Source organism: Ammospiza caudacuta, chromosome 5 (assembly GCF_027887145.1).
Source record: "Ammospiza caudacuta isolate bAmmCau1 chromosome 5, bAmmCau1.pri, whole genome shotgun sequence".
In the NCBI taxonomy this organism is placed as follows: Eukaryota; Metazoa; Chordata; class Aves; order Passeriformes; family Passerellidae; genus Ammospiza; species Ammospiza caudacuta.
In genome coordinates this window covers 42,984,419-43,005,144 of record NC_080597.1, presented here as the reverse complement: position 1 = coordinate 43,005,144, position 20,726 = coordinate 42,984,419, and the positions used below count along the sequence as shown (strand labels likewise).

Here is a 20,726-nt window from a genome sequence, read left to right as displayed (position 1 = left end):
TGGAGAGATGGAGACAACAAGAAAGTAGAAATTAAATAAAGCAACAATTTCCTGTGATAAAACAAATACTTTTCAAATCTTAGGGAGACCTTAAAAGATGAAATAACATTTTGTTATAAATTTTTGTGAACATTTGTATAACTGTGAACATTTTTAAATAACTTTAGATTAAACATGCTTTCCATCTTAAGGTTGTAAGTGGTTAAAGAAAATTAAATGTGTTTGAGAGCAAAATATCTCAAAAAGACCCCAAGATACTGTGTGTTCATAAATGCTGACAATTGTCAGAGAATTCAGTTAGCACTTGTATGTGTGCACTGTAGAAGTATCACACAATTTAAAGAAGGAAAATGTATAAGATACAACATTGGAAAAAAATGCAAAAATTACGCTACAAAAATCAGTAGTGGTATAGTGTTCTTCATCTTCTGTGTGACCACTGCACTTCTCATATTCAATATATTAGAATTGTGCCTAATGCTCAGAAACCTAGCCACTGAGCTCATGCAATGTGAATGGCAAACCTGCTCAAAAATATTATTATTCCTTCACGTTCTTACTAGTTATTTCAGTTTATTATTTGTGCATTTGATACACAAATACCAACACACACTCTAACAACTGTGCACTGACAACATTCTATCAATGTGGTGTTGCTTTTACTATCGAATAAAACTAAAATAAAGGCAGGTAAGAGGACTTCAGGGATCCTGGGAACTAAGAAGGTTGAGAAGTCATCACTCATGTCCCTACACAGTTATCCTGTAGATTTAAGAACCTGTTATTTATTTCTTCAGCTTCCTTCTAGTTACATTCTTCATTCAACTCAAAATGCATCAAGATATGTGATTCTTCAAACTTTGGTTTCCCAGCATTACGAGAGTGACCAATTCTTACCATGGAGTTGAGTTTCTATTAGCCTTGAGAAAACACCCATCATGTAAAGAATTTGTGACCCTATCCTTCAGACTAAGAAAAGCACGAAATAAAAACAAAATAAAGGTAAAAGGGAAACTTACCATTAAACAAGTCACTAGAATGACAAAGATGCTGAGAAATATAACAACTGCATAAAATCCTTCTTTGCTCCAGATTTTGTCTGCTTCGTGCTGGCCTTGCAAAACATTTTTCTTTTTTAAGCAATGAAACAGAAACAGAAAGAGAAAAAAAGGTTATAGAGTGGCATGTGCAGATTAAATAGCTCTCCTTGGGCATTAATCACTCTCCTCAGCTTTGTCAGCGCTGAAATTCCACAGCACATGGCATGACTTGGAGCGCTGCTATTGGCACCCCTGCCCACGCCCAGTCCATGGAGCAGGCACACCCCGCGCTCCCAGCGCCACGCCGGGATCTGCAGCCCAGGGAACTGTCCCCAGCTGGCACAGGCTGCCTGAAGGTAAAGCAAACATGGCCCAGCACCACTCTTGGAAGCCACCTGGCTGCTCAGGTGAAAGGGCTGTGCTCCCACACGGCCTTTGGGAAGTGCTTGCCCTGCCTTTCTCCCCAGGGCTTATCTCCAGCCCCCGCACGCACGCGCCAGCCTTCCCAGTGTCTACACCTGACACGGAGCAAAGAGCAGGTGACTTGCCTGTTTGCCTTCGTGAGCCAGGAAGGCCTCACACTGTCACCTCTAGATTACACACACAAATACGTAAAAAATATTGATTTTGCTGAAAATAATCTCATTATCTGTTTATCTTTAATTCTGATTATGCTTAATCTCATTATCTTTGGCTTCCTGCTGATAGAACATTTCTGTAACAGCTGCGCACACTAAAATTTCCAGAACTCCTAGGGAACTCCTGGGAATTATGAAATAATAACGATTGTAAAAGCATTTATTTTTGTCTTTATTGCAGCAGTGGGACTTGGTTGGAGTATTAAATTACCAGAATTTCACTATGTTTTCAAATATAGATTTTGTAGCAGAAACAAAGTACATGCACCCTTGGTCTAACTGCAATATATTATTTATAATAAAGTATGTTGTCTGATGCTTCTGGGACCACAGTTCAGTAGACATTGCCAATTTTTAGCTACTTGCTTTTATTTTCTTAATTGTGTCTTTTCAGTAGAGTTCTCAGACTGAGTTAAATCAACTTTCTAAAATTCTGGTTTCCATCGTAAATGGTCAAGGTCTTTGTGTTTCCCTCTTGCTGAAATTCTCTAATGGCTTTAAATAAACCTCTAGTTTAAATACAGAGCTCTCTTCCCATCCCAATGTGGCCTTTTCTCCTCTCTGGGGATATTGTGTTTATCACAGAGGTTATCACAGAGGAAAGAGTTGCTCCATACAAAGATGAGTGGCTGCTCAATGGGCCTGTAGAACAGCAGGGATGCTCCAACACTTTTGCTTAGCCACCCATTAGCCTGCTCTTTTGCACAGCTAATGCATCAAGACAACTTTGTCTTCCAAAAAGGCAAAGCCTCCCAAAACCAAACTTCTTTAGCCTCCCCCACACAGAAAGTCTGGATGATGATGAATTCATGTGGGAAAGCTTCCTGAGGAGTGGGAGCTCATGGCCTGAGGAAGAGAACAAGCTGACCAAGAATGCTGGGTGCTGGATCCTGATATAGTTCTCATGGTCCTCCTTTCAGCACAGCATTAGGCACTGCTAGTTTTGAAAAGAGGACAGTGCAAGACAATTCCCAGATACAATTACCACAAAATGCAAACATTTTGAGAGAAATTTGGTAGCATGGCTAATTTACAAAGACTTGCTTGCTTGAAGAAATGCTTGTGTTTAACTGGGAATTGAGTGCTTTAGAACTGAAAGTGTAATAAAGAAGAGTTTTCTTTGGAAGTAATAGTCCTGGGCACCAGAATGGAAATCCTTCAGCACAACTATAGAAACCAATCTTGTAAAATTAGTATATTTGTGTGCTAGTGTAAACATGCATCATGGTCTCAGCTCTAAAATGTTGCAGGTATTAACAGTTTAAAAAGGCTTATAAAGTGTCAGTCTGATGTTTAATGAGCAACTTAAAACTCAGGGCTTTCAAAAAGAACCTGGAAACCTTACCAAATATTTCTGCAAAAATTGTTCCTAGACATATTTAAACACTGTGGCTACTGTAGTGGGGTACAGCTCTCTGTGCAATCTGCTACCTCAGCACAGCAAGGTCATTCTGCTGTGCTCATGGCACAGGACTTGGGTCCCAATACTGGCTCAGAGCCCAAACCTGCAGCTGCTGCACGTCCAAGACTGCTCCTGTTGAGCTCCATGGGAATCCCATGGTGACAGCAGCAGCTGCAGCTGTGGCCTATAAGCTATGAACTCAATGTCTGACCCTGAGTGGGTTGGTTACCTGATGGCTTTCCGGTGTTTCATATCTCTCAGGAGGAAATTTAGATACAAAGCAGGAGCTAAAGGAGAATTGGCCATGCTGACCTTTTGTAACTGAGTAAATGAGATGGTTTAATACCTCTTTACTGAATGGACAAATACACTAAAAATAAATGAAAAGCTAATGGGATTTTTAGTCACAGTGGATGAGAGACATATAAACTATAATTCAATGATGTTACAAAACTTTAAAAATATTTTATAATAGACTTCATACATATAACAGACTGAAGCGAATAAAAGAAGACTTTAAGAGAATTAATCTCTATAACGTCTGTCTATTGCTATGTGTGTTCAGGACATGTCTTTGCCTGACTTGTCTTTCTAACAATAATGTTCAAAGAATACTAACAAATGCTGTAAAAAAGTATACCACAACTTAAACTTACTTGACACACCATTTTGAAACACTTTAGTAGTACCTTCACATACTCAGGTAAATCTCTCTCCCAGATCTAGCTGGTGGAGAGCAAAATCACTGCTTAAGCTGCTTCCTAATGACAGAAGAAGTTGTGACCTCCAGTAACTGAGTCATCTCACACCCATGATAAGGAATTGCTTTTTGAAACGTCAATGCAGATCATTCAGAACTTTGTTCCTTTGTCTGGGAAAACTGATAAGAGGGATAGCAACTGCCACGCTCACTACAAATTGCTGACACCCAGGAAAAAAGCTAATAGGGTGGCCAAATGCAAGGCAGAAACGAGAGGATTCTTGTCCTTCAGATAGTTTCTGAGGAATAGGCTTGAGGATATACTCAAAATAATCTGCAAAGATCTGCAGCTAATAAAAGTGGGGGAATATCAGAGCAGATGGAGTGGCAAGGGAATTTCAGTAGCTCAGGGAGCACCAGATCCTAGAGCAAACAGGGAGGAAGGAATAATTTCCTAGCATTTCCATTCCCTAACAAGTCTCCAATAAGGTGAGTTTTTCAGGCAGAATGAACCAGGTCAGTTTAAACGATTTGAATTCAGCATAATTCAATGTGTGGAAGAATCAAATGTAGTCTTACAATGGCATTCAATCACTAACCTTACTGAAGAGTGCCTGCACACAAGGGTATCTACGGAACTGAAACAAATGTGTTTTTTCTAAACAATTTTTATAAACTTTTTTTTTTAAAGATACTAAAATCCATTCTGACTTTTATGGTCTTATTATGGGAAAAACAGTGGAGTATTTCTACAAGCAAGTAAAATGAGCAGCCAACTTTTGATAATAACAAGATAGACATTAAGTAGTCAGTGTGAAATCTGAGATGGAAAGATTCTCCTGCAGTATCAGGACCTGCCAAAGAAGGTAAATTTTCGGTGGAAAATAGGTGAATTTGCAAATTAGGTCAGTTAACCCCAATTAGTCTCTTGGGCTGGAACACTAATGAGAGCATAGCAATCTGTAGTTCTGAGCTCAGAGGAAAGCTTACAGGGAGCTGGGGGTAGAGCTCAAGATCAAAAAGGGTTCATGGAAGTTCACACTGAATAGCTTTGTTTTTTCTGCTATTTTAACTATGTTAGCTGAGGCACATTAGGAAAGGCTGCCAAGAAATCATTTCCACCCCCAGTGAAAACATGTAGGAATGTGTGTGACCTCTCAGGCTCACAGGACACTGGATAATAACCACTTAACCATGTCTCCCATGAAAAATACACCCCAAAGGCTCTACTTTGGGTACATGTGTGATGAAGTGCTGTGATTCCACATCCACATTGGCAGCCTGCAGGGCTCCTGTTTCTGTTGGGTGCTCTGGGTGCACCGTGCAGGTTTTACACTACAGCTGCCTTGCCTGATCACAGGAGCATGTCCTTGTGCCCTGCTTTGTTTCCCAGGTGCCTCTATCAGTCCAGGCTGTTGTAATTTCTAAGATATTGGTTTTGATCATTTGTCCTTACAGCGACTCACAGTTTCTGTATACTTTAAGTGCATGATTGCTTCCTTTGATTTCTTCTCTAATATGTTAATATCACATACTTCAAAGGCAACCTCTTTGTGCAAGGAGGCTGTAATGCTTCATTTTGGGATTGCATAATATTGGTATGAACTCTGGAAATTTCTCCCTCAGTGACACATTTCCAACTGGCAGTTAGCTTAGCTCTCAAAACATAGTAATCCTTATCTTATGTAGTGTAACTTCAGTTATTTTTGTCATTCAAAATCACTTCGAGTTCTCTTCTAGTAAATTCTGAAATCTAGTAAATTATGAAATCCAAGCAATTTAAAGACTTTAGGACGCCAGGATTCCCACACCATAATAACAGACTGCCTAAGTCATTGAATATAGTCCTACCATCATGCACAATTTGGTACTTTGTTCTGGAGAATTCTGCTCCTGACTGTGGTACATCCCATGGAGCAGAACTCAGTCTGAAATCCCACTTTAGACCACAATAAAAGAACAAATGCTACAACTACGATAAGCCATTGGAAAATCAAGGAGATATGAAAGGTATAGACATTGTCCTAGACCCCTGAAATGGCAAAGACACCTTTAAATTTACACATTTCCACTGGTACACATCTCATTTTACACCAGGCAGTAAAGTACTCTCATGGTTCCTACAGAAAGACATATAGGGAAACTGCTCTTTCAGCAACTGCAGAATAAGAAACAGGGATATAATTTTGAGACCAGCAATTTACTTGAAAATAGATCAAGCAGTGATCAATGCATCAGCAGATGTGAACAAGCAAATTATTTCTGTAATGAATGGAAATGTAGTTCCAGGTACTGACATCCACTGGGTCTTTTGCTGTTTATGGTATAGTATGGGCTGAAACTTTGAGCAGAGCAGCTTTCCATGTGGGTTTTCCTACATAATTGTGGTAAAATTTCTTTGGACAGGATAATCTCCCACAGCATTAACCCTCTGGGGGTCTAGTTTACACTAAACCTTGTTAAAAAGCAATCTCAGGAGAGGTGTGTCACAGATGGGATGAACTGCCTGTCAAACATATCTTTTTTTGTTTACCATAGAGAGAGAGCCAGAAGGCTTTCAAGCCTTAGGCAGCTCTTACTGAAATACAGCTGAAAAAGGAGACAAATTTCAGCCCTAACACCTCTGTGTGTGCCACCCACCTAGAAAGATGAGAGTAATGCTTCCTTTGTGCACAGATACACTGATATTGCACATACAATACTGCTTGTGAAGCATTCATACTTTTGGTAGAAGAGTGTATAATTTTAGCTCATGATTTAATCAGGATTGGTAGCTCAGCAGTACACACACACACAGCATTTTACAATGGGCAAATCATGCATCATAGCTATGTAAGGCTTTGTATAATTATACCTTCCTTCAAAGGTTTGCCTGTTTTGTTTTGGTTTGCTGTTACTTTGTTTGGAGCAATTTGTTCTTAGAGCAAGTTGAGGGAACATAAATGGTTGGCAGCTGACCAAGTAAAGACTGTATGTTATTTTTTGATGTTCTTTTCTCTGTAGTCTTATATGTGTAAACTATTTTTTGAGATCCACAAGGAATATGTAATCAGTGTATTACATATTAGTGTAAAGCTGCATTATTTTTCAGGATCAATGCCTTAGCGTTATAATCTGCTATCAATTGAAATATTAAAATACTCTCTTGTGTCTCCAACAGTATTAGGACTTAGAGACTGCACAGCTTTCATTCTAATAATCCTGTTTTAAATGATTACCTATATTTTTTTTCATATATCAGAACACTCTAGATTATTGAAATGTATCTAACTCAAGATGAGCTTTTGAGTTCAAGGCTTGATTTTTTCCAGCATCTCTTCACAGCTTGATGACATTTCTCCATTCATATATTATTCATATAAGTTCTTGCCCCATGTCTACCTCAAGTGTTATTTGTAGTACTAGGAATAGATAATTGCCTCTATCCAACTGTCAGACTCATATGCTTCAGATAAAAAGGAAATTCTGACCTAAAGGAAGCTTCACTCAGTTTGTTGATGGGTGATATAAAGACTTGATTTATTTGGAAACCACTGCTTTGCTATGTTTTGTATTAGAACAGCAAAAACTTGGGAATCTGAATTTTGATAGTGGCAGGTTGCTGCAGTAGAACATGAATTGGCCTTGTTTTATATTTCATTTTTTTTTTTTGTAACAAAGACATCTAGATTCTTAGAATACTTAAAGTGAGAGAAACAATTTCCAATCAGTAGAAATACAGGTAGGCATAACAGCCCAATGGCTCCAACAGCAGTGTCTCAAACCCAGCTTTGGATATAAAAAACCCCAGGAACTTTTTACCCATGGAGGGAAACACAGCTCATCAGAGTACTTGAATTTTTTTCCCATTTTTTTGGACAAGGACACTTCCTCTGCCAAACTGGGAGCTTCCACTGAAAATCTTCATTCTTGACAACATGATTGAAGGGGTTTGGCCCCAAACTGCATTCTGAGGGTCTGTATATATATGTATGTAAGAGCTTCAGGTATAAGACACTAAATAAAACACAGTGTGATATGGCAATGTCCATGAGCTCACTGGCTTTTTACCCTTAAGGCTTTTACTTTCTTTCATTTTCTGGGCACATTTTAAATGGTTGATCCAGAATCAGATATCCATCTCACTGATAATGTCTCAGACAAGCTGTGGAGATGACAATGTTATCTCTACTTGGAAATGGATTTTTTTTTCTTCCAAAAAATGGATGAAGTAATACAAATAATAGCTGCAAGTTTTATTTTTACTCTCTTTTTGGAGCACATAAAGAAAATAAATCTCTTGATGATGCTAAAAATAAAAAGAAGCATAGGTGTAATGTACAGATTCAGTTTTTCAAAATCATGTCAGACAAATGTTCCATGGACAGTAATGGTGACACACAATATCTGCATTCCATTTATCTCTCTATTGAAATTGTTATGTCTTCCTACCCCCATTAATACACTGGAATTCCTTATGTCCATTTCCTTTAAGACAATTAGTGCATGCTTAGGATCTAGACTCCAATTTCAATGGTAGCTCATCTGTGTGAGGAGAATGCAGATGTTAAAGGGTAAATAGCCTAATAAAGCACTACTAAAGTAATTCAACAGAGAGGGGCTCTGAGCAATCTGGTCTACTGAAAGGTGCAGTCCATGGGAGAGGGGTTGGAACTAGGTGATCTTTAAAATCCTTTTCAAGCCTCACTATTTGAGGATTCTATGATAATTGCCTTACACTAGTGATGCTCTCTAAGCCCATACATTTTCTGCCTCATGCTTGAGAACCTCAGCTGGAATACTACCAAGGAAGTAAGTGCCTAATCTGTATCAAAATAATACAGGTTAGAAGATTGATAACTAACCTCAGGGGAGACCTCTGTTATTCCAAACTGGGATAAACTCTGATGCAAAATGTTGATATTAAGGGAACGCAGCACTTCTTCAGATGGGAGCGCCTCAGAAATTCCTGGCTTCGTGTTCAGTGGGGACACAAACAGTTCCACACAGTTCTTCTTTCCCTAGGGAAAAAAAAAAAAAAAAAAAAGCAAAATCATAGGAGGGGTCTGGCATTAATCTCTGCTCTCTGTAGACTGCAACTATAATTCCAGAGGCAAAAGCATGGAGTATAAAGGTTGCAACCTGCTCTGTGAGCACAGCATACCTTTTGCCTGTCTGTAAATCTCAGCAGACTGTGGAAGAAAATGCAAATCCTATACATGGGCATGAGTGCTTTGTCTCAATCAATATTGACAAGGTAGACTTTTCCTGAGTTTAGTATCATTAAACAATCAATATAACATAGTGGTAGGAGGAGCCATGGGATGGGGTCAATGGCAATGTGCCAGCAGGGATTTTAGCAGACAGTTCATCTGAGCTGAGATGAAATAGGAATGCTTAGCATAATGCTGTGATATTTGGACATTACTTTCTAGTCCCTTCTCAACATATGGCAGACACATACCACAACAAAGTCCTCTTAGTTGACTGCAGTGCAATTTAGTATGGTCCAACAAAATTAAAGGACCAAGGAAGTTTTGTTAGCACTTAGTGGGTGACCTGAGGATGTCCACTCCCTTATCTATTAATTCTTGCCCTGGGGTCTTTGATGCAATCCTGGCAGCCTAAGAGGTTCTATATTAGAAATGTAGAAACAGATGCCCACTCTGTTTCAAGGTAGCAAAAGGAAAGACACTTTCTCTGTTGTGATAGACTTGAAAAGCATGTGAAACAACTCTGATGTCCAAACAGGATGTGGGAACCCTATCTCCCCAGGGCTGTGGCCGGTGTAGCTGACAGTGTGGTGTGGAGCAGATTCCAGATCTGGGGGATCCCCCACACATGAGGTAGGCATGGAGCTGTTCCTTACATTGCTGCCTGGACAGGCAAGAACCTCAACAATCAGGTTATTTGCTATTCATCATTACGGGATGGGAGAGATCAGTTCAAACAGGGCTAATCCTGATTTCCCCTGTCTCCTTCCCATCACATTGAATGAGTATCATTATCTCTGCTGAAGTGAAGAAAAAGCCATCTTTTGCTCTTCTTAAAATACATTTGCATGAAATACTCTTTGCATAAAATATTCCTTGCATTCAAAATAGAGCTGCACAGAAAGGGACTCTTTCAAACATGTTTGCCCTAAATATGTCCTCTGTGCTCTCACATGTGCTGCTGGTCCATCTGCTCAGTAACAATGGTAAGAACACTGGCTACCAGTGGGAGCTGAAGAAACTGGTTAGAGCCTGGGGCTGTAGTCAGTCTCTGACATGGGAAGGGGACTGCTGCTGTGTGCAGGTCACAGGCACCAGGCAAGGCTTGGCAGGCATGCAGCATTCCCAGTGTTTTGTGCCCCCTCTGTTTATGAGTTTCTCTATCCCATTAAAGGGACTTTATGGGAGGAGGATGTACTGGAAAGGCTAAGGAGACACTGGAAATAGTGAGTTAATTTTTCCTGGCATCTGTGTAACATGTAAGAGGTTAGCAGGCTGTCTGCTCCCTCTGTGCCCATCCACATCCTGGCTTCCAGGCTCCTGGTCACTTCTGAGAGCTGCTCACTTGGGACTGAGTCACCTCACCTCACTTCAGTCACCTACCTTTGAAAGCCAGCAGAGAAGGACTGGCATCTCTTAATCCATCCTAATATAATCAGGATGGATCTCAATGCCTCTTCTCCTGCAGTTACCATCATCTACTGCTTTTACAGGGAGCCTAGATGAGTAGTTGAGAAACAACACACTGAAACAAGGCAAGATGAATTTTGATTTGCTCTGCTTGCTTGCCAGCACTCTGTGTGAGAGGAACTGTCTCATGTTAGAAGGATGAAAAGTGGGAATAATGTCTCCTAAGATGTATTCGTCTTCTTTGTGAATTTTGGCTCTGTGTGATTTTTAGAGCAAACAGAGGAAAAGTTTACTTGCCTTCTTATAGAGCTGAAATATTGACTCATAGAAGAAATTTTTCAGGTGTTGAAAAGACTAATTAAAAAATAGTGCTTACTGTATTCTGGGCTATATGTATGTGCAAAATGACATTATCTCTTCCCTTAAATCATAAATGAGAGGAGAAAGAAAAAAGCAGTGGAGCCAGTAGGAAAATAAACAGCATATTTCTTCTGTTTATTTACATAATTTCTAAGGAGCATAGTAAGAAAGCTACTACGTGATTCAGTATATTGAAATATATATCTCAGACTCCAAAACATTTCTCATTTAATTGTGTTTTTCTCTGAATATATCTTTAAACTTTTCATTCTGGTCAATGCAGGAGACAAATGAAATTTAGCATCACGTGTCACGAATGAGTGAGATTCCTGAAGAACAGGGAAAGAGCGGCAGTGCATTCCTATTGATCTTTCTTGCTGTATTTCTTGTGAGATCTTTTCTCACAGAGACATTTCTTGAAGGAGTTTTATAATCCTTTTTGATGTATACAATCCTATCAAGCTTTCAAGGCAGAAAATACTTTTATGCTGAACTTGTCAGTTTTCTTCCCTAATATTCAACCTGCACATAGCATAAAAACCTCTTCTTCCCTCTGCAAAGTGAAGTCTAGCAATACATAGATGATGTTGGATTTTCTTGCTTCATGGTAAAATTTTCATAAAAAGACAACAGTGTTATTAAGTATGCATACCCAAAAACCATACAATGACAGTTGATTATAAAAGTCCTTTTTGCTGGAAGCAAATTTATCACCATCTTTAGTCAGTATGATACCACAGTCTACAAGATAATTTCTGAGGACAGATTATTATAGCAGAATAACAAAGCATGAATATTAATATTGTAGATGACATTTAATTTATAATGGAAAGTCTGAGGATAAATTGTGAAGATGCCTTTGAAAGGATGAATCACATGTATTCTTTGGGCAATATTCAACCTTCGAGAAACAAAACATGGATAAGGTGTGAACATGAAAAAGAACCGCATTGGAATGAGAACTAAGGGATAAGCAATCTGCTTATGAACAGGACAAAAAAGAGATTTATCTGGCTTAGCTGAGAATGGTGTATTTTCAAAGAAGAATTTAAATAATTTTGTAATGGGGATCTATTTTTCTATAGTGCAGTTGAAGAAATGGAATAATAAGTATTTTTCTGTCCCATTTAATTGCACTCTTCCATAGTGACAGGAAAATTAATATAAGAGAATTTAAATAAACAGGTACACTTTAATACACACAGACTTTTGGTACTTACAATGAGTCTGTTGATATGAACTTGCTGAGGTAAGAGTCCTAGTGCTGCTGCCACTCCTTGGCGAAATATCCGAAGCAATGTGATATTCAGCTTGTTTACATCCATTTGCAGTGTCTGGAAAACAAAATCAGTTCAAATGAACTCTTTGTCCAAGACATTTAATTCTCAAGATGACTGATCTCTGAGGCTTTTCACTAATTGTTGGATTTTTTCCCTGTAACAATAATCTGTGTCATCTATGTATATCACAATATATAATAGGTCTAAAGGTACATTTCAGTACCTTAAATGCTATTCATTAGCAAAGTACCACCTTTGCCCAAGTACACTCAGAATGGGTTCCAGATGGTTTTGGCTTAATTCCTTGGACAAGTCACAGTGTTAAAGACAACACAATTACTACCTTAGAAATGAAAGTTAAGCATTAAACATCAATGCATCCTTAAAGAATGAGATGTTGAGTTTGCACAATGAAGATTCCTTTGGAATATTGTCTTAGCATGTCTCCCTGAAGGTGAAGAATGAGTCACACATAGTGAAATCATACCACTTTAATTTTTATTAGCAGTTTCTGAGATCAGAAATGAAACATTCTGGATACATTCCCCATGTTTGAATTTCCTAAAGCTTCCTCATCCATGTCATAGGATGAGACAAACTATAGCACTGATGCATTTTCTTTCCCTGTGTTAGAATTTTAGTGAAATTTAGAAGTTTGCTTAAGTTCAGATCCTTTTTGTGAAGTCAGAAGAATTCTACCCAAGAAATAATTTAGGCTCAAATCTTCTGTGTCCAAGAAGACCCAGATATCAGGTCTTCACATGATGCCTGATAGACAGTACTTCCTTGTGGTACTTTAGAGTCTGCTTCTTTGTTTTCATATCCCTTTTGCAGAAAATATGCAGTGGAGAAGAGAGGAAAGATGGCTATGTCAGATGGCCACAGGATTCCAATGCTTCTGGCAACTTCTGACTAAGGAAGTTACCAAGTTTTGCCTGAGCCAGTTGACTCAAGATAAAAAAGATTTTTATTTTAAATTTCCTATTTAGAGCCATGGGCCAGCTTCCTGCTCTGGGAAGCAAGTAGGTATTCTTCCTTCCTAACCAGAGCTGCATAAAGAGAATTAAATATCTGCGGGTCAGATATCACACTGGGAATATGGTTATGGTTCAGAAAGAAAGGAAATATTTATCTTAAAGAAAAGCAACATCACACATTTTGACTGTTGTTCTTTATCAGTGTTTATAAGTGCAACATAAAACCATAAAATATTTGCTTTCCTTTTCCACCATCGATTTGATTTTTCTGTCAGTACTGAGTGGTTTTCTTTCTTTTCCTCCCTTTTTCTCATCATTTTACTGGGATTGTCAGGTCTTGATGCATGAGATTTGCTCTTACCACACAACTGAGCTTTAATTCAGTCGGAAGTATTACAAGAATCTTCCATTTAAAATACCCTTTCTACCCTGGCATTTTCAAAATGCAAAGTCTTCCTCTCTTTACTTCTTCTTGAATTTGACAGACATCCTCAATGGCTACAAAACTGCTCCAACTTCATCACTGAAACAGAGAGATGTATTGAGAGGGGACATGTGGAGGTCTAACAGATGTGAGCACTTTTTCTTCTGTACCTCAGACAGACTCATGGAATACCTGACAAGAATTGGTTTGGAGCTTTGAAGCTGTGACTACACTGAGACAGCCTAGACTGGAGGTCTTGAGTAAATGAGAAAGGGAGTTGCTCCTGAAATAGAAAGGCTGTCATGAGGGCTCCTGGAGATACATTAGGATGGCATAAAGAGTGTCCAAGCCAGTGACCCTGAGTAATGGGATTAATAATAACTGTTGTTACTGAGAAAAATTAGCAGGCATAAAATCAAAATGCATTCATTTAAACATACTTGATCCAGGTATCATAACACATTATAGAGATATTATTAAATAGTGTGTTAAAATCTCACTTATGAAGACACAGAAATGAAACAGCCAGAAAAATATCTAGCTTCAGAAGAAATAGAAGACCTTAAAGAGCCTATAAAAAGGTAATAAATTCTCACAGATTTAGCATGCTGGGATTGTGGATCATCACAGCCAAGCACAGTAAAATGTGGTGGAAGTCTGTTATCTTCAGGAGAGTCACATTTCCGCCTACCAGGTCTGAATTCAGTCCACTGTCTGAATTAACAAGTATTCATCCATGGCTGCAGTGTGTGTGTGTCTGTAACAGCTACATTGTCCTCTGTGGTCCTGGGGGAAGCCTGAAGACCCCAGCTCTCTGTCAGTCTGGCATCAGCCTGCTTAAAAATCTCACCTGGCCTTGCACACAGAGATTACAGCACCCTTTTAGAAAACTTCCTTAGAAATTTGCCCTTATGCCTTATCTCAGGATGCATCTTCTGCAGGTATAAAAATTTGTTATAAAGATTTTCTTCTTTTATTTTTTTTTTACTTTTCATCCCAAAAAAGCTCAAAAATATCTAAAGAAGAAGCATCTCACATTGATTATAAGAACTTTGCTTAGCTGTTCACTGAAGGGATCTGCTTCTCCTTTTCTGCTGTCAGTGTGAATCTTAGCTCCTTGGCAATTATAGCAAAAAATTAAGTAAGAGAATTACAGGTCACCTTTTTCTACTTCAGACAGCACAAAGGAGTGCATTTGACTCTTCCCGTCAAAAGGAAAGCAAGCAATCCAGAATCTGTCACTTTAGGAATGGAATTTCTAACTCAATCAGTGAAAGGTAATTTACATAAATGCTTGATGGAATCCCCAGAGCACCTACTTTAGACTGTGGAGAACATCACAAATGTGCTCTGTGCTCTCTATTATCCCTTTTTTGGTACTGTATTCATAAAAGCATAAAGCAGCACTGGACTAGATTGCAGATGTATCAATTCATTACACTGCTGCGAATTCTGGGTGCTTACAGTAAGTGACAGGAACAGAGCAAGATTAAAGTCTTTTCCCAAGTTCCTTCTGACAAGATCACAGCTAATTCATGTCTATTCAGCACAGGCATCAGGTCTCCTCAATAAAAAAAACATTACCAGACTGGTCTGGGATGAAGGCAACACTTGGGGGCATTATATTCTTGGCTCTAGCATGTGCCTCCTGGAGGTGACAAGGTGACTGAAATTTAAGTCTGACCTGAAGGTATAAAATTGCCTTTCTGCAAATTCTTAAGTATAACAATTTTTTGTTAAGAAAACTTAGTAAGAGAAAAAAAAAAAGAAAAAAGAAAGAATATAGAAGAGAGAAAGGAAATGCTACTATCAGAAAATTTTCAAAATGTTATTAATATTTAAATATTTTAATATTATTGTGCCATTCTGATGGCATGCCTAGATACTGTTTTCACTATAGTCCACAAAGGTAAGAGATTAGGACAGGAAACTGCTAATGGATGAAGTACAAATGCAATAATACCTGTACTCAGACAAACCATATGACATGTCATTATTAAGAGAATCACTTGTACAATGGAAACCTGACAAGCCATTTACAGGTTATAATTACAAAAATTAAATCCATGAGTACTAATACCACCAGCAAAAAAAGTGAAATTAACCTCTGTAAAGTAATCCATCTAAATAAATAAAACAAAGCATTAACATAGATACACAAGCTATGTCTTACTGTGTTCCTCTAGCTGCTCCTTTTGCTTTGGAAAAGAAAGGGCTGAAACATCCCAGTAAGACAGCACAAATCCTTTACCTTTGCTCATCTGCAGTGTTTATCATGGACTGCAACCACCTCCCCAAGGAGGTTATGATTTGGAATCAGCTGCCTCTGTTGGCAATAGCGACTTGTTGAGCCCAGAGGCGAACCCCCTGGATGGCTCATTTTCCTGAGCAATTACCCACCTGGATATTGCAACTGTGGCGACGGTTTCTAGGTTCCTCTGATCCAAGGAAAAAAGGTAGCTTGAACTGAAGGATTTTCTGCTTGTAGTGGAAAACTTGGGAAGACAGAGTTCCAGAAAGGGAAACTCAGCACAGAAGCCCACCAAAGATCATTCACAACTGACATCCTACAGGGGCTTTTTAATAAAAATCTTCATGTTAAAGGGACAAAGAAAATCTCTAACATGAAAGGCAATGTGTGACACAGAGTCTGAAATAATACTTTTAGGATATTACAATAAATCTTAATTTGCCAAGTCATGTTCTGCTGCTTAAGAAAAATTCAGAAAAGAACCACCTCCTTACATTTTCCTTATCAATAATATCCTTTCTGCAATGAGCTTCAAACATACAATTCCATTTCTTTGCATTGTTTCTACCCCCAAAACTCCTTCTGGTCCTACCACCACAGATGTTTTCTCAAACCTCCAGCTAAACTGATTATACAGAACAAAAATAATCAAAGATAAAGAAGATTAAAGGTGAAAGTATACATCTTAACAACACTTTTATGAAAAAAGATGAAAACTAAATCAACAAATTATACATGCTAGGAATTTTACATACTTAAGGGCCACTGGGTAGTGAGTTCTATTTTGTGCTAAAACAAAAATAAAAACAAACACTCTCATTTAGTTAAGCCAAACAAGTGAGAGAGCTCAGAGAAGAGTTTTCTTATCTGCCCGTGCTCCAGTTATTTATATATGGTTTTAAAAATTCAACAAAAATGCTATAAAATGGGAGAGTTTTATGCACTAAAGCAAATATTGCACTATGGCCACCTGTGGGTCCCTCTATCTGAGCACCCTAATCTGCTGCCTGCACAGTTCATCAGTGCCACAGTGTTTCACCCTGTCACCCTCATCAGCTATACAACCAAAATAAGGATGTATTTATCAGGAGGCAAGCTGAAAGTGTTGCAGATTTATTTCTACAGCTTTGGTGCAGAACTACAACAAATATATCAAAAACCTGTGAAAATACCTGTATTTTCTTTCTTTTTCTCCCCCTAAACACATTAGATTTTCCTTCCTGTCACTGTTCAATATTTGAAATTGCAGCTGCACTGGGCATCAGGTGAGGCCCTTTGGCTGGCTCAGGTACCTGATACACACTCACAGAAGATTTTGGCTTTCTAAAATTCTGTGAGTCATGTGTCACAGCAACTTTAGTGTCTCTGGTAGTCCATGAATCACCTGGAAGCCAGTACATCCCTAGCCAGAATTATACAACTACAACAATGCATTCTGCCAAGTGCCACTCCAAAGGAACTTTGCCCTAAGCCAAACTGGTATCTGAGATGCATTCACTCCTCTCCCATTTGCCTCTCCCATTTGCCTCTCCCACTGCCATATGATCTTCTGCAAGAGGAAAGACTCGCCCTTTTATGAGGTCTACATTAAACTTTGAATTATGCCTGTAAACTAAGATAAAATTCTCATGAGTATAAAATCAATTATTCTTAGTGATTAATTAAAGTAGCTTCATATTTCTCTGTATCAGCAGTTGTCTGCAGTGACCTACTCAAACTTTCATACATAATATATTTCTGCTAAAACACCATATGACTAGAAAAATCAATCTTGGGACATTTAAATACTTCCAATGTCAGGGAAAAATTATTGAATAAAGTACAGTGAAAATCACCAGGAATAGTAGAAAAATTACAGGCATATACTTGAGTTTATAAGAATCAGTGAAAAGCAATGAGAAATATTCTTGACCTGGAACATGCTTCTGTTTAAGTCATCCATTTTCTATTGAGGAAACACTGAGGCTGCAGAATATTCAAATCTGCCAAACAATTCCAAAAATCATATGTAGACTGCAAAAATATACATGCTTGTCCAAATAGTATTTGGGTGATATGAAAACAGAGCTCTAAGTTGGTTCTGTATAAGTATTAGGAAGGACGTGATAGGAATAGGTTACTTTGATTGCTTCAAGTCCTGATTAGTTCAGGGAAGTTTAGCATATTTGTATGTTGCTTTTCAAGATGTGACAATGTAAAATTTCACTTGTATTTTTGCTAGGAAAAAAAACCAACCCACATCTCTTATGAAAAATCTTTGTTTAAAGTAAGCATACTGTTTTCTGGAATTATGCATCTCTCATATAGTATTAAATAGCAATTTTGGCTCTTGATCAATTTTTCATGAAAGCATATACATTTAAATATTTATGCATATTATGAGCTCTACGGAATAAGACAGAAGTAACACTGATGAGAAATATAGGGTTAATCCAATTAGTCCAGATAGCTGTATGGTCCCCCCTCAAAGTGATTTTCAAGTGAATGTTAATTAAAATATGAGAAAGTGAAAATGTATGGATCAAAGCAGTCTTTTCCACACTGCAATTAATCCGCAGACTCTACCCCAGGAAGGTGCAGAGGCCAAAGACTGAATATGAGGTAGGAATAGGGCTGAATGCTTATATGGACATTGAAAGTCACAAATGTCCCTGGAAACTGTACAGAAGGCATACTATGAGCTTTGTCATACAGTTGGCTATCATACTCTGACTGTCAGAAACTAAGATGAACCCTAGTGCTACAACAGAAGAAATTCTCAGTCTGCCATTGTGAGGTTTGAGTGCTGCCCACCATCCTGGGTTAGAAACTGGGTTCCATTCTAGTCCTGTTTGCACAGGTAGGTACCAGCTGAAGATGATCCTAGAGACTGCTGCATCACACAGGCTGAAGACACCAAACCAGCTGTTGAGGTGATGCCAGGGCACTCCACTGGCATTCACTGCTCAAGACTGGCAAAACTTTCCTGGAGGTGGGTGCATGATATAACTAAACTGGTTTTCTCAGCTGTGTGACAGATTTACATTTCTTTTTCCAGAGAGAAGAACTAATTTCTCAAATGAGATCAGCTGATTTGGGGCTGATTTGTTCAATTCTGTAGGAAGCATCAACATAAGAGTGAGAAATGTTCCATCTGTGAGGTCTGGCTCTTGGCCACAATTCCCTCACTGAGCTTACTTGCACTTGGGCAGTGAGTCAGTCAGCTATAGGAAGACTTTATGACCTTCATTGATGACTGAAGTGTACAAGAATGAAATTCAGCCCACTAAGGATAAGGTTTGTGTCTTCAAGAGGTGCGCTTTGATTTCTATCAGTCCTATGTTTTGCAGTAACCTCTGGGCTTGCAGTCTCTAAGAAAAGATAAGAGCCAGCTCTTACAGTGTGGTGCCACAAGGTAATGTGGATTGACTGATCTCATCCAATGAGAAGACACAGAATAGTTTTCTTTATTCCAAAGGAAACCTCAAAAGGTATATTATCTCATTCTCCTGGCTTGTGAGTTGTGTGGGTCATTCCTGTACCACAATGTGAGGTAGTTAGTGGGGCGAGTCTGAAACCATGTGTCACACTGTCCTCACAATGCTCATTGTACTCAGTTCCCTTTACCTCCTTCCTGTGGTGTCATTAATGCATCAATCATTAACCACATAGTTGGAAGTCAGAAGGTATGTGCAAGGTTCCAAACACTGAATGCACTGCAGATTTTGAGAAACTGCTGTTCCATAGGCCCTACAACTCAGCAGAGGAATAACCTTATTCAAAGCCCAGTAAAGTTAATAGCACATGTTTTGAGTACGAGTGTTGCAGAATCCCATATCCTAAATGCCCAGAGGATGCATGCTTGTCATTGTTGAGGGGCTGTAGGAGAGGAGAAGGAAAAGCTATCTGCTGTCCGTGGGACACCAGTTTGATGCAGCCTCACCATTAAATAATACCAATACCAGCAGGTCTCTGTACTGTGGGAGCCCTTGGGAAGGGGAAGGGACAGGAGCAGGAGGCTGCAGTAGTTCTCTTGTTCTTCATGGCTATTTTTAAAAGTTTGACAACTATTTTAAAAAATATTAAACTGGGAGTGCTTGCAGTTACTGCCAGTTGATTACTAGTAGGGATGAGAGGCTGAAATATTGCTATGCCTCTGGCCTTAGCAAGTCTGCCTCAGTTGTACTGCTTCAGTTCTATGCCTATAAATGGGAATAAGAGAATTTGACTCTTCTCAGGATTTTTTCTATTTGAAAAAGATGGAGGTCAGATATGTAGAATACAACTTTTCAGCTTCTTTCACAGACAATTTTAATGTTGCCCCCAAAAATTACTTTCTGTCTTTTTTTTTAATTAGGATCTGCGTACCTTCAAGGACTGGGATTTTCTTAATCACAAAATATTTTAGTTTTCTTAAAATAACAGTTGAAGTTCATTTCAAAGCTCTGATAGTTTTCTAGACTTTTCCCTGCATCCATCCACCTCTTCCTGCCCTCCTCCGTTATGGCAGACAGTTGCAAAGGACAAGATGATGGAAAAGCACAAGACAATTCAGGGATTTGGAAACACAAAAGAGCTGGGAGAGCTCAGCTGAACACTATTTCAATCTTTTTGTTCTTTGAGAGGCATGTATAATGAGCTCCATAAAATTGTCCTATCTGTCCTTATTCAATATTGGCAAAAAATTTATTCCCTGCATTGCAAAAGAAATTCATGGTGCTATTATGTACAGTACAACTTTTATGCACAGCGTGATTGTACCAGTCACATCCTATTTCATCATCACAAAACCAGCTGTAATCCTCAGGGCAAACAGATCCTTTTGAGTCTGTTCAGCACAGCACTTTAGAATATGTTTAGTTTTTCTGCCAATTATTAAACTTCTAGGTAAAGCCAGTGTAAAGTCCTAATTGCCAGAAACCCAGTATTGTTTCTTCTTGCTCTTTTTGTAAAACCCTCATTTCAGCTATTAATTCTGTCCAATTATTAAATCTCTGGGTAGAGCCAGGGTAAAGTTCTAAATGCCAGAAAGCCAGTATTGTTTCTTCTTGCTCTTTTTGTAAAGCCATAATT

The 20,726-nt window shown here is 38.6% G+C and overlaps 1 protein-coding gene across 1 annotated transcript in view; it reads right to left on the bottom strand.

The window, feature by feature from the left end:
• The window catches only part of PTPRR (protein tyrosine phosphatase receptor type R), a 139,400-nt gene that overhangs the window by 57,368 nt on the left and 61,306 nt on the right, over positions 1 to 20,726 (bottom strand). The window contains exons 3-5 of the mRNA XM_058805032.1: positions 11,963 to 12,076; positions 8,625 to 8,780; positions 1,020 to 1,130 (exon numbers count right to left, since the gene is read on the bottom strand). Coding sequence (XP_058661015.1) covers positions 1,020 to 1,130; positions 8,625 to 8,780; positions 11,963 to 12,076 — 381 coding nt within the window. The remainder of the gene's footprint in view (positions 1 to 1,019; positions 1,131 to 8,624; positions 8,781 to 11,962; positions 12,077 to 20,726) is intronic.